The following is a 12167-nucleotide window of genomic DNA, read 5'->3' on the forward strand; positions in this document are numbered from 1 at the left end:
CCCAGGCCGCTGAAGTGGAGCGTGCCGAATTTACTTACTATACCACAGGTCCCCTTTTGTTAACTTTTTAGAGACTGCGTCTGTGGTAAACTTGGATGTTTCTAGGCTGTGAAGATACTTTATTTTGCTGCCTCACTCCAATGCTAGTTTCACTGTGTATGGAATTCTAGGTTCAGCCCTTTTAGAGTTTTGACAACCACTCCTTTGCCAAGTGACACTCAGGTTCAGTCTGGTTAAAGATCCTTCCCCTCTGCAGGCTTTGAGCTAGTCTCTTTATCCTCGGAATTCCAGTGTCTCTCTGACTGCGTGTGTGGGTCTTTTCCCCTCACCCCTCCTGGGCATCACTTCCATCCTTTGAGAAGCCACTCTCCTTTTCTGCAAAGGGTTTTGTGTCTTCCACCTTCTCTTCCACGAGGCTGTCTCTCACCTTTGCTCTGCGTTGTAGGAGATCCTCCAGCTCACTGGTTTGCATCTGGCTTGCCCAGGGTGCTGGCGAGAAAGGTGCGGGCCCGCTCGCTTGCCCTCCACTGCCGGCCGCTCAGCACATGTGGACTCGGTTAAGCAGACAGGAGTGGAGGAGACACTTGCAGCCCCTGGGACTGGTGCAGATGTGGTCGGGGCGCCCCTCCTTGGCCCAAGAATGTGTCTGGAGGGGGCACTAGCTTCGAGGTGGGACCTTGCTCAGGACAGAACACTGGGTGACCTTGGCTGCAGTCCTAACCTGCTCTCCAAGCCTTCACTTCCCAACCCGTATACTGGGTGCAGAGGGGGACAAGTACTGGTCAGCAAAAGGCCTGGGGCTCTAGCCCCTACCTAGGACACTTGGGTGGACAGGGCCAGCCCACTCCCAGTGAGGCGGTTGGTGGAGGGTCCTAGGCAGTGGACCCTGCCCCGCCTGCCCCTGTGGGGGAAGGTCTCCTGGCTCAGAAAGACTCAGCCTCTGCCCTGGGGGTGCCCCTCCTCTTCCTGAGGGGCTTCCCCTGCTGCCACAGCGGGGGGCCACCTGCCACCTCCTTTCCCTTGGGGCTGGGCTCCCCACACAGTTAGGGGCTCCTTCATGGCCACCGCACTAAGCACAAATCCTCGAAAGAAACCAAGGAACCATCTAGGCTTCTCCCTCTTAAAACATTTTGGGATTTAATGTATGAATGAGGGTGTCATGAAATGACTGAATTTGAGTTTAAACAAAGGCCAAAGTGAAAGCAGCTAGTGGGAGAGTGGGACTCAGGTCCCTGAACCAGGCCCAGGGGCCCCTTCTTCTCCCCTCCGTGCCCCCTCCCAGCCCCACACACGCTGGGCACCTCCTCCAGGCTACACGCTCCCCAGTGCCCTCTGCCACGGCCGCATCCCCTGCCAGTGCCCCCTTCCTCTCCACCACCAGCCCTGTCCAGTGACCCCCCTCCTGACCTCCCCTCAGGTCCCCTCTCAGTCCCCACCCGTCAGGCTCCCCCCAACCTCCTGACTGGCCCAGCCTGTCCCCCTCTGGTTCTCCTCACTCCATCTCTGGGGGTTCCCTTTCCCCCCAGCCCAGCGCTCCCCGAATGCCGCCTGGCCCGCCCCTGTCCAGTGTTCCCCTACTTCTCTCCAGCCCCCCGTGCATTATGTGCCCTCCCTGCCGGCCTCCCAACCGGCACACCTTCTGCCCTGCACCCCCTCAGGTCTGATGTCCACTCAGCCTGCCCACCCCTGTCTGGCCCCCCCTGTCAGGGATCCCATCAGCACCCCCCATAAATCCAGTGCCCCCTCAGGTCGCTCCCACTTAGTCGGGTCACCTCCCATCCCCTGAATCCAAGCCTCCCTTCAGGACCCCAGCCGCAGGGTCTGGTCCACCCCTCAGGTTCTCCTGTTCCCCTGCCCGACGCTCCCTCAGGCCCCCTGGGTCCCTGAGTCGGGTCTTTTCCTCAGGCCCCCTCGGCCCCCGGCCCGCTCGCCCCTCAGGCGCCCTCGGCCCCCGGCCCGCTCGCCCCTCAGGCCCGCTCGGCCCCTCAAGCCAACTCGCCCCTCAGGGCCCCGCGGCCCCGGGGTCCGGTCTGCCCCTTAGACCCCCTCGGCCCCCGGCCCGCTTGCCCCTCAGGCCCCCTCCCCCCGGCCGGCGACGGCCCGCGCGTCATGGCGGCGGCGGCGGGCGGGGCGCGTCTCGCACGCAGCGCGCCGGGCGGAGCGCTCGCCGCATTGTTTGCTTCGCTGGGGAGCGAGCGAGCTAGCCGGCCCGGGCGTCCGCGCCAGCCCCGCGCCCCGCGCTCCGCGCCCCGCGCTCGCTCCGCCGCCCGCCGGCCGGGCTCCGCGCCGGGCCTCCCCGCTGGGCCCCCGCCGCCCGCCGCCCGCTCGCCCGCCGCCCGCCGCGCGAGTCGCCGCCCGAGAGCCCGCGGCCGCCGAGCCGGGCCGGGCCGCCGCCGACAGGAGCCCGCGCCCGAGCGGCGGGCCGGGCCTGCGCGGCCGTTGGCGGAGGAGCCTGGGCGCCATTAGCGCCGCCTCGGCCGCGCCGGCCCCCGCGCCCGCCCGCCGGGCTCCCGCGGCCGCGGCCCCGAAGGTGAGTGGGCGGGGGCCGGGCCGGGGTCGCCGCCGCCGCCGCCGCCTCGCGGGCCGCCCGCCGCCGCCCGCCGGCCTCTCGGGTGGTGGTGCCGACGCCATGTTTGGCGGCCGCGGCGGCGGGCGCATTGTCCGCGGGCGGCGGGCGGCGCAGGGAGGCCGGGTGTCGGCGGGCGGGCGGGGGAGTCCGGGCGGGCGTGGGGCCGCGAGGGCGGCCGGGCTGTCGGGGAGGCGGGACGGGGAAGCCGGGAGGCCGGGGTTCGGGGCGGCCGGGCGGGGAGGCCGGGAGGCGGGACCGGGGAGCGGAGGAGGCCGGGCTGTCGGGCGGCCGGGCTCGTCTGGCGCCGTCCCCGCCCGGCCTGCGCGTGGGGTCGCGGCGGCCCCGGACGCGCTGCCTGTGGCGGCGCGGCGCGTTATGTAACAGACACGCTCGGGGTTTGGCCCGACAGGAAACTCCCGCGAGTGGGGCCGTGCCGGGAGCGCTCCCGACCGAGCCCGGGCGGCCCCGCGCGCCCTCGGCGGTTGGGGACAGGGACGGCGGGATCGCGCTGCCGGCTTCCGGGCGGGTTTGCAGTGAGCCCCCGAAGTGGACTTGCGCCCGGCTGCCCCGGGCCCGGCTGCGAGAAGCAACTTTGCCGAGGTGTAACTTGCGGACAGTACCGCTCCCGCGAGCGCGCAGTCGGGTCCTGGCCAATGTATACGCGCCCAGGAGGCCGCCCCCGTCGGAAGCATCCCCGCCGCCCCACAGAGTTCGCCCCGGCCCGGTCTCCAGGTAAAGCATGGTCTCCGGGAGGGGGGCTCGGTGCCGCGCGCGCGCAGGGGCGCAGGTGGGGCGGCGGCGGCCCGCCGCGCGAGTGGAGACCGGGAGCCGGCCGCCCGCTGCAGTCTCCCCTCGCGCCACCCGGCTTTCCGGGGTGCGTCCAGCAGGCTTGTTGTCCTTGTGATGCCCGCCCTGTGGACGCGCTTGTCCTGCACGGCGGCGCGAGCGGGGATGGAGCCGGAGGGCCGCGTGCGGAGCCCGTGGGGCGGCGGGTGGTCGCTCTGCTCGGCAGTGCTGCCGGAGGCCGCCGCGCCCGCACGGCCGCGTTCGGGTGGCGGAGCCACCGCGCCGTCGTGTCAGGCGGCGGCGTCCTCGGGAGGCTGGTGGTGAGGAGCCCCAGCGCCCGGGGCGCGGCCTCCGAGGGGCTGCTTGGCGCCTGGCTGGAGGGGGGAAAATTACACGTTTGGTGTCCGTCGGTGAGGAGCCCACTGTTGCTGCCCCGCCTCCGTCGTGACGCGTGAAGCTGGCCGCGGGTCCCCTCCCCGCGCGCCGGTGCCGACACACTGGGGCCGCCCAGGTCCCCTCGGAGGGCTGGCAGGCCGGGGCACCCGCTGGGCCGGGAGTTGGGGTTCGGCTGCCGTGTTCCTGTGTTGCTCTGGGTAGGGAATTCCTGTCAAATTTCAACATGAAACGTGGGTTTCTACTTGACAGAAGGAAAGAAAACCGCATCCTGAGGGCTCTCTGTCTTAGAGAGTCCGTTAAGGTTTGCGGGGATTGCCTTTAGGGACTTGGAGAGCGAAGCCTGCTCTTTGAGGGCTTTTCCTGAAGACGAACTAGGCCTCGGTGCAGCTGCTGCGGGCTCCCGTGGGCGCCCTGACCGGCGGGCCGCGTGCTGCATGGGCCCTGGGCTCCAGCTTGGGACGTTTGTTTGTGAGCCCATCTCTTGGAAATGGCTCTGCTTCCTGTCAGTAAGGTGGTGGTTGGAGGGAGGTGTCTGAGAGGTGTTGAGAAGTCTCCGCCGTCAGTTCCTAAGGTGACACCTGCTTGGCAGGCGGTGGTCCAGAGTCGGGAGTCTTCAGGAGAAGTGAATTGTGGAAGTAGACTCCGTGGAGTGTCGGGGACATGCGCGCAGAGAGTGGAGGTTAGAGGGGAGCGAATTCTCCTAGATCTCTCTGGCCAAGGTTTCAGGCATCTGAGCTAGTGCTGGTGATCCCATAGTCGGGGGCTCTGCAGGCAGTGTGGGGTTCTCAAGCGTGGCCCTTGCTGTGGGACAAGAGCGAAGGTGCCGTCTGTGGGCGTCTCTGGGGTGTACTTGAGAACGAGGAGGGCATGGCCCATCTCTGTGGTCAAGCCAAGAGGGGAGAAGTGCCCCTGAGGGGAAGGGGCAGGCTGACTGGCCCATAAGGGGTTTCTGTGGTGGTCACTGCTGAGGCTCTGCGGAAGCTGGGTTGCGTGCTCCCCTCTTGGGTCCTTGTGTGGCTAGTGGGCCTCCGCCTTAACACAGGTGTGAAGGGTGTGTTCATGGAGAGCACCCACTGGCCATGATTGGACTGCTGAGGCCTTTGGCCCTCAGCAGGGTTGCTGCCAGGACCAGTGCACTGGGCTCCGGGGGGATCTTTCCAGGGCAGCAGCAGGGGAGGGGAAGAACGGGTCAGGGGCAGCGTTGGTCAGGAGCAGGGAGCCACTGAGCATGCCTGCTTTGCTGTCACAGCCTCTGTGCCTGCTGGAGTCCAGCTCTGTGCATGGGCTTCCCTGGGCTTCCCTACTCCTGAGGGATGCTGCAGTCGTCTTGGTGACCTGTTGGCTTTGTGTAAGAACGTGACTGGTGAGCAGTGGTAATCACTGAGAGACCTAGAGGAACTTGTTTGCTGTGCATGCCTCTCAAGGGCCACTCCTCACCGCCTGCCCTCTCTGGTCCTAGGAGTCCCTGGGGAGGGGTGGCCTGGTGGGGATGGGCTGTTGAAGGTTGTTGAAATATGATCATGAGTCCTGGGATGAGTGATTTTGGAAACCTCAGATACGTTAGCTTGGAGTTTCGTTTTGATTTAGCGTGAGTTGCTTAGTTAGCTCTGCCCAAGTATACTTGATGGTTTTCTCATCTTGTGTTCTCTGTATGGAGTTAACTTTATCTCTGCCTCTGTTTTAGGGAGTCAGTACCAAATGAGGAGGAAAGGACGATGTCATCGAGGCGCTGCAGCAAGGCACCCTTCCTCCCCGTGCAGTACTAAACACTCCCCCACGCGGGAGACCCTGACCTACGCACAAGCCCAGAGGATGGTTGAGATAGAGATTGAGGGTCGCTTGCATAGGATCAGTATTTTTGATCCGTTGGAGATCATATTAGAAGATGACCTCACTGCTCAAGAAATGAGTGAATGCAACAGCAATAAAGAAAATAGTGAGAGGCCCCCTGTGTGCCTAAGAACTAAGCGTCACAAAAACAACAGAGTGAAAAAGAAAAATGAAGCCCTTCCCAGCGCCCACGGTATGCCAGCCTCAGCCAGTGCGCTTCCTGAGCCCAAGGTGCGGATCGTGGAGTACAGCCCTCCCTCTGCCCCCAGGAGACCCCCTGTCTACTACAAGTTTATTGAGAAGTCGGCTGAGGAGTTGGACAACGAAGTGGAGTATGACATGGATGAGGAGGACTATGCTTGGCTGGAGATCGTCAATGAGAAGCGGAAGGGCGACTGTGTTTCAGCCGTGTCACAGAGTGTGTTTGAGTTCCTGATGGACCGCTTCGAGAAGGAGTCGTACTGTGAGAACCAGAAGCAGGGGGAGCAGCAGTCCCTAATCGACGAGGATGCTGTGTGCTGCATCTGCATGGACGGCGAGTGCCAGAACAGCAATGTGATTCTGTTTTGCGACATGTGCAACCTGGCCGTGCACCAGGAGTGTTATGGGGTGCCCTACATCCCCGAGGGCCAGTGGCTCTGCCGACACTGCCTGCAGTCCCGGGCCCGGCCTGCCGACTGTGTGCTGTGCCCAAATAAGGGAGGTGCCTTCAAAAAGACGGACGACGACCGCTGGGGCCACGTGGTGTGTGCCCTGTGGATCCCGGAGGTCGGCTTTGCCAACACGGTATTCATAGAGCCTATCGATGGCGTGAGGAACATCCCTCCAGCCCGGTGGAAACTGACATGCTACCTCTGTAAGCAGAAGGGTGTGGGTGCCTGCATCCAGTGCCACAAGGCAAACTGCTACACAGCATTCCATGTGACATGTGCCCAGAAGGCTGGCCTCTACATGAAAATGGAGCCCGTGAAAGAACTGACTGGCGGTGCGACGACCTTCTCTGTTAGAAAGACCGCTTACTGTGATGTCCACACACCCCCGGGCTGCACCCGGAGGCCTCTGAACATTTATGGGGATGTCGAAATGAAAAATGGTGTTTGTCGAAAAGAGAGCTCAGTCAAAACGGTCAGGTCCGCTTCCAAGGTCAGGAAGAAAGCAAAGAAAGCGAAGAAGACAATGAGCGAGCCCTGTGCGGTGCTGCCGCCTGTGTGCGCTCCGTATATTCCCCCTCAGAGGTAAGTGTAAGCATGGTCGAGGGTGAGCTTAGAATGAGGGACACCAGGGAAGGGCACAGCAGGGCTGTGTTAGAGGATCATCGCGCTGTTTACCTAGCTCCCTGAAGGTCCTCTAAAACTTGGTCACGTTCATTCGCTATGTTGTGGGAGCATGCATGTTGCAAAAGACTTGAATCTGTGAGACCTGGAAAAATGTATAGATTCCTTAATGCACACAGGCCTACGGGGTAAGCCAGACACTGTCAGGCTGACTGCAGCTACACTGACTGCAGGGACCGGAGTCTGGGACCCCGTGGCACTCCACATGTTGTCACTGTCTTTGACACAATAAAATACTATTCCTCGCCTTGCTCCCCCACTAAAATTTGGGAACCTTGTAGGATCTTTAAGAGAATTTGTTGGAAAGTGAAGCAGCATGGCTAAGACAGACACTGGAGTGGAGATGAGAGTGGAGCCGACGAGAGCCTCGTGGAGGGAGGTGCTGGCCTCCTTCCTGTCATTTGATAGCCTTTCTGGTTTTCCTGACTGTTTCCTTCATGGTGTGAACATTGCCTGGTCTGTGTAGGGCTCTCTAACCTAGAGCAGTCCACAGTGGTGAGGGTTGGGGCTCTGCTGGTGCCTGTTGCGGGCAAGCCCTGTCTTGCTCTTGCGAGGTGTCCTGGGGCCGATCCCCATCCACCTGTGTGCACTCCTGTCCCTGAACTTGTTTCCTCCTCTTTGCCTGCTCATCTTGTTACTGACTTGGTCTTTTTATTCTCTTATCTTTAAAAATGCTCTTTTTCAGAATACGAGGTAAGTGACTTGGTGAGTTTCACACCAGAGCCTGTGAGTGCCGTGTGAGTTTGGGAGAGCAGAAACCCCACTCGAACACTTCCTTGAGCTTTGAGGAAGTAACACGGTTTATAATAGGGCATGGGGCTTTAAAACAGTTTGGTTAAGGAAGTAAAGCATCCAGATGATGAAGTAAGGATGCCAATGAACGTGTGCTCCAGAGAACAGTTTATGTGATATCTCTTGTTACCTGGACTGTCTTTTTATTTGGAAGTGAGTCACATATACATAAAATTATATTCATCTTCAAATTAAATGAATGACAAACTTTTAGGATATTTTTATTATTAAAGAGTAAAAGTTATCTTCAACATACTGCATATTAGCTCCTTGTATTATTTTTCTGTATATCTGTGATATAAAATAATTCATGCCTACCAACACATTGTAATTAAATGATATAGTTTGATTTTCACGTGTCATGAATTTCATTAAGCTCACTAGTTACGTTCCAAGATGTAATGGGATCTGCCGCTTAGAATATTGGTTTTATCCTAAGAGAAGCAAACACCTTGTATTAAGAATTAGGAGTATGGCGTTTTTCCTTGAAATGAAATCTTTTTTCTTTTTACAGAGCAGTACATACTCATTATGGAATCAGTGCATAAGTGCTCGTATTCTCTCTCAACCACAGAGAACCACTGTCAAAACCAAGGTGTCTCTTTGTAAATCAGTCAACCTTTTAAAAGACAGTTTGACTTGGATTTCTACCTGTAAGTCAAAAAGTGTAGGATTTGTATCAAGAGTCCTAAAAATTTCAGCTTTACTGAAAATGAAGTAAAAAAACCAAAAAATATGATCTAACAAAGTGAAAAACCAGATGTGTAAAGTGCTTCCTTCTCTGCGTCCAGCACCATGTGATTACCTGCTCCAGGTGAGGGGTGCTGAACACGGGGCCTGTCCTGTGGGGCTGCAGGGGAAAGCACTCCTTTGAAAAATTTTAAAATTCAGGCACTCGAGGGTCTAAGATGACCAGTTCTGATCGAGAACAAAACTTGTGCTTTGGACCTAAATATTTCGAAGCAGGTGATGTAGCTAAACCATGTCCTATGTAGTCTGGCCCATGTTTATTTTTTTCTTCTCTTAATTTAGGAATAAACTGTTAGTTCAGTTTGGAGTAGAGACAAAGATGTGTCTGTATTAGTGTTCCAGGCCTCAGGCCTTGCCCTCTGCGTTGCTTAGAGTCTGTGAGAGACCCTGGTGTTTTGGGCTACCTTACCACCTGAGGAAGATCTCCCAGCTGCCCTTGGTCCATTGGTAACCTTATGTGGGACTACCCCATGGGTCGTCAGGGTAGGTGCTGGAGGTGAAGGGAGGCCCGGGCTTGCCAGCAGCTGCTCTTATCCTGAAGCTGTGGCCTGAAGTGCTGCTGATCTGGCGGCCACATTCTTAGGACCGTGGTGTTAACCTTTGGTGTGTGCAGGAGGCCCCTGTAGAATGTAGATTGGGGTGAAGCCAGGCATGCCTTGTGCAGGGGGAAGCTGGGCAGTCTCTGCGGCCTTTGGTGCAGGACCTGTTGAGAGCTTCTGTTACAACAGTGTTCTGAGGCAAGCTTGGGAGCAGACCTGTGGTGCTGGAAGAGGGATATGGGATCCATCCACCCAGTTTCTTTGGAGATCTCAGCAGAAGAGGATCTGCCTTATTACCTGCAGAGAGAAGAGTCAGCTGCTATAAGGCTGGAGGGGGAGAAACAGGGACTGTAAGTGCTTTTGTAATTTGGTTTAAAAATTAAGTTTTCAGATAAAAAAGATAACTGAGACCAACTAATTCTAAGTTACAGTCTGTTCTAAATGAGAGGAGGAGGATATGTTTGATTTTTTAAATATTTAGTATTTTTAAGCCACCAAGATTGCTTTTTACTTCTCTAAGTAAATAAGTTGTTACTTGATGATGATGCTCTGAAATAAAGACGGGGGTATTCTGAGACTTTGCTTACCCATTTAAGAACTAAGTCAGTGGAATCAGGCTGCGGGGTCTAGGGCTGACCAGCCTTCCTGGCACGGTGGAATGCCATGCTCTGCCCTGGTGGGGCAGATCGGGTCTGGTTTGGTCATTGGCAGCCTTGGTCCTTCTGCCTGTGAGGGTCCCAGCCTTTAGTGTGGCCTGAAGCTGCAGAGATACTTTAAGTGACTCTTGAGGAGTTGTCCTAATGTCTTGGGGTTATGTGGGGTTGGTGTCTGTGTCTTGTCTCCCTCACCTACCTTCATTAAAGTAAAAATGGTTTTCCAGCAGAGAAACAACATGTTTAAGACTGGGGAAAATACAAAAAGTCAAGTCTAAAGAGAGGAAATTCCTCTTTCTCCCCCTTTTTTTGCCTTCTCCTCCAAGAAAAATCAGCATTTTAGCAGGTGCTGTTACAGCTCTTTTTGTGTCCCGAGCAGTATCTTTTCCTGGTGTAGTCACTCTTCTAATTGGATTCTTCTCTGGTTCTTTATTCATCTCCTGCTGCTTTGCGGGAGGGAAGGGGTCAGTCGAGGAGGGCACTGGGGAAGGGGACAGGTCAGACAGAGGGACTGGAGTTGGAGCCTCCTGGTTCCCTTGGAGTAATTAACTGAGCTCCCTCAGAGCACCAGATGTAGTGACTCTCCTCTCTTTGGCTGCGCTTGGATGTCACTCCTCATCTGTGGGGAGGATGACCTGTAATGAACCAATAGGCTGAAGTGCTGTGTTGGTCTGGTCTCTGGCCTGGTCCTTTTGGCCACTCGGACCATTTACATGTATGTTATCCAGTGCAGATGCCTATGAGGTAAGTTGTTACTTGATGATGAGGATGAGGATCGGGTGCACAGCTCTCTTTTCTTGAGGGTGCTGCTGGTGGGTGCCCTCTTGCTGTCCAGATGCCAGATGAGGACAGAAATGGGAGGGTGGAGCCAGCCCTGTGGCCGGGTGGTTAAGTTCGCACGCTCCGCTTCAGCGGCCTGGAGTTTCGCCGGTTCAGATCCTGGGCGCGGACATGGCACCGCTCGTCAGGCTGTGCTGAGGTGGCGTCCCACATGCCACAACTAGAAGGACCCACAACTAAAAATATACAACTATGTACCGGGGGGCTTTGGGGAGAAAAAGGAAACATAAAGTCTTAAAAAAAAAAAAGAAATGGGAGGATGAGCACTTAGTAGCCATTGGACAGAGGAATTTTATGCTTATTGGGTGTAATAGTAAAAAGTTAGGACTTGAGTTTTGTATGTCTTTTTTTTTCATGTTTCTGGCAGTTAATTTTATTATATTTTATCAAAGTTCCAGTGTGCTGTGGATTGGAGAAATGAGAGAAGTGCTGGCTCGGCCCTTCCGGGTGGAAGCCCTACTCTGATCCCCATAGTGGCCAGCATGGGCCTGCGTGTTGAATCCTGAGGATGTGCTGCTGGAGGCAGGTCACAGAGCCCATGCTGGGCAAGCGTGGCAGCTCTCCCCGGGGTCCTCAGTGGAATGGCCTGTGTAGTGTCTAAAGCAGCAGCTACTCTGGAAAGGACTAAAAACCAAACCAAAAAGTGGAAACTGCAGGTTGTGAAATGCATGTTATGTGGAGAAGCAGGGCTGGTGTTTACCTTGCTGCCAGATCTCTCCTTGTGGTCACTTAGCAGTGTGCCACGACTGAGTCGCCTCTACAGCTCTTGCCGTCTGAGGGGAGAATCCCTTGTGGTAGAGTATTTCCCTAGAGCTATTTTAAATATTCTAATTGTCGCCCTACTTAGACTTCATTGCTTTCCTTGGTTTTTTAATTCAGATGAGGGGTGGCTGGGTGTCTCATTGTGCAAGTCTGTCCTGGTCCAGGCTGTCAGCTTTTCCCTCTGTCTCCAGGCTCCCCAGCCTGCAAGGGCGTTCCTCCGGTGAGGCGGGATATGGTACATCTGGTGAGCAGATTTGTTTTGATCAAAAGAGCTGAAGTGAGTAAAAATAGTGCTGGGACAAAAATCTGCATGCTTAAAGGATGTGTCTTTCACCACTGTCAGGATGCTCTTCGGATGCATTGGACTCTTTCAGGAGATGCCTGTATTTATTGAACTAAAATTACTATCTCTGAGTGCAGTGCTGTGGGCCACACGCCATGGTCACTGGAGCATTTAGACACCTCGGCTCACGCCCTGCCTCTCCCAAGCCACCATTGGGCCCCTCCTGGGGGCTCTGCTTGGTGGCCTCCTCTGCTGGGACTGCCCTGGTGTTGCCCACTCTCGGCTGGTTTGCTCTGCTCACTGCTCCAGCATCCTCACCATCCCACTGGGCCTGGGTCTCTTCCCCAGGCATCTGAGGTGTGCAGAGCAGGCTCTCAGTTCACGGGAAGAACCTGCCAGAGTACCGAAATTTTGCCATTTCTGTTCACGTTCACTGTATTTGCTTACTTTTGGGAGACAGAGAGTTGAAGATTTGACGTTTTCTTTAATACTGGTATTGGATAATTGCCACACACAATCTCATCATCATTCCAGCCTCAGGGTTACTTGGGCTGACACGTGGGAAATGTCATTTTTGACGGACAATTTGAGTCAGTACCCTTAGTCAGCAGTGGGATAGACAGACTAATAGTG

At 56.7% G+C, this 12167-nt stretch overlaps 1 protein-coding gene across 10 annotated transcripts in view; it reads left to right on the forward strand.

Annotated features, from left to right (window-relative positions):
* Positions 1-2363: 2363 nt before the first annotated feature.
* The window catches only part of BRD1 (bromodomain containing 1), a 56535-nt gene continuing 46731 nt past the window's right edge, over positions 2364-12167 (forward strand). For 2 of the 10 annotated variants that reach the window (XM_044777534.2, XM_044777521.2), the window contains exons 1-2: positions 2642-3301; positions 5436-6816. In XM_044777534.2, the coding sequence (XP_044633469.1) occupies positions 3223-3301; positions 5436-6816 (1460 nt within the window). In that variant the 5' untranslated portion in view covers positions 2642-3222. Of the gene's footprint in view, positions 2531-2623; positions 3302-5435; positions 6817-12167 lie in introns of those variants that run through there. The other 8 variants (XM_070506699.1, XM_070506700.1, XM_070506701.1 and 5 more) reach the window with 8 other exon arrangements.

The sequence above is a fragment of the Equus asinus genome, chromosome 4 (genome assembly GCF_041296235.1).
Source record: "Equus asinus isolate D_3611 breed Donkey chromosome 4, EquAss-T2T_v2, whole genome shotgun sequence".
NCBI classification, from domain to species: domain Eukaryota; kingdom Metazoa; phylum Chordata; class Mammalia; order Perissodactyla; family Equidae; genus Equus; species Equus asinus.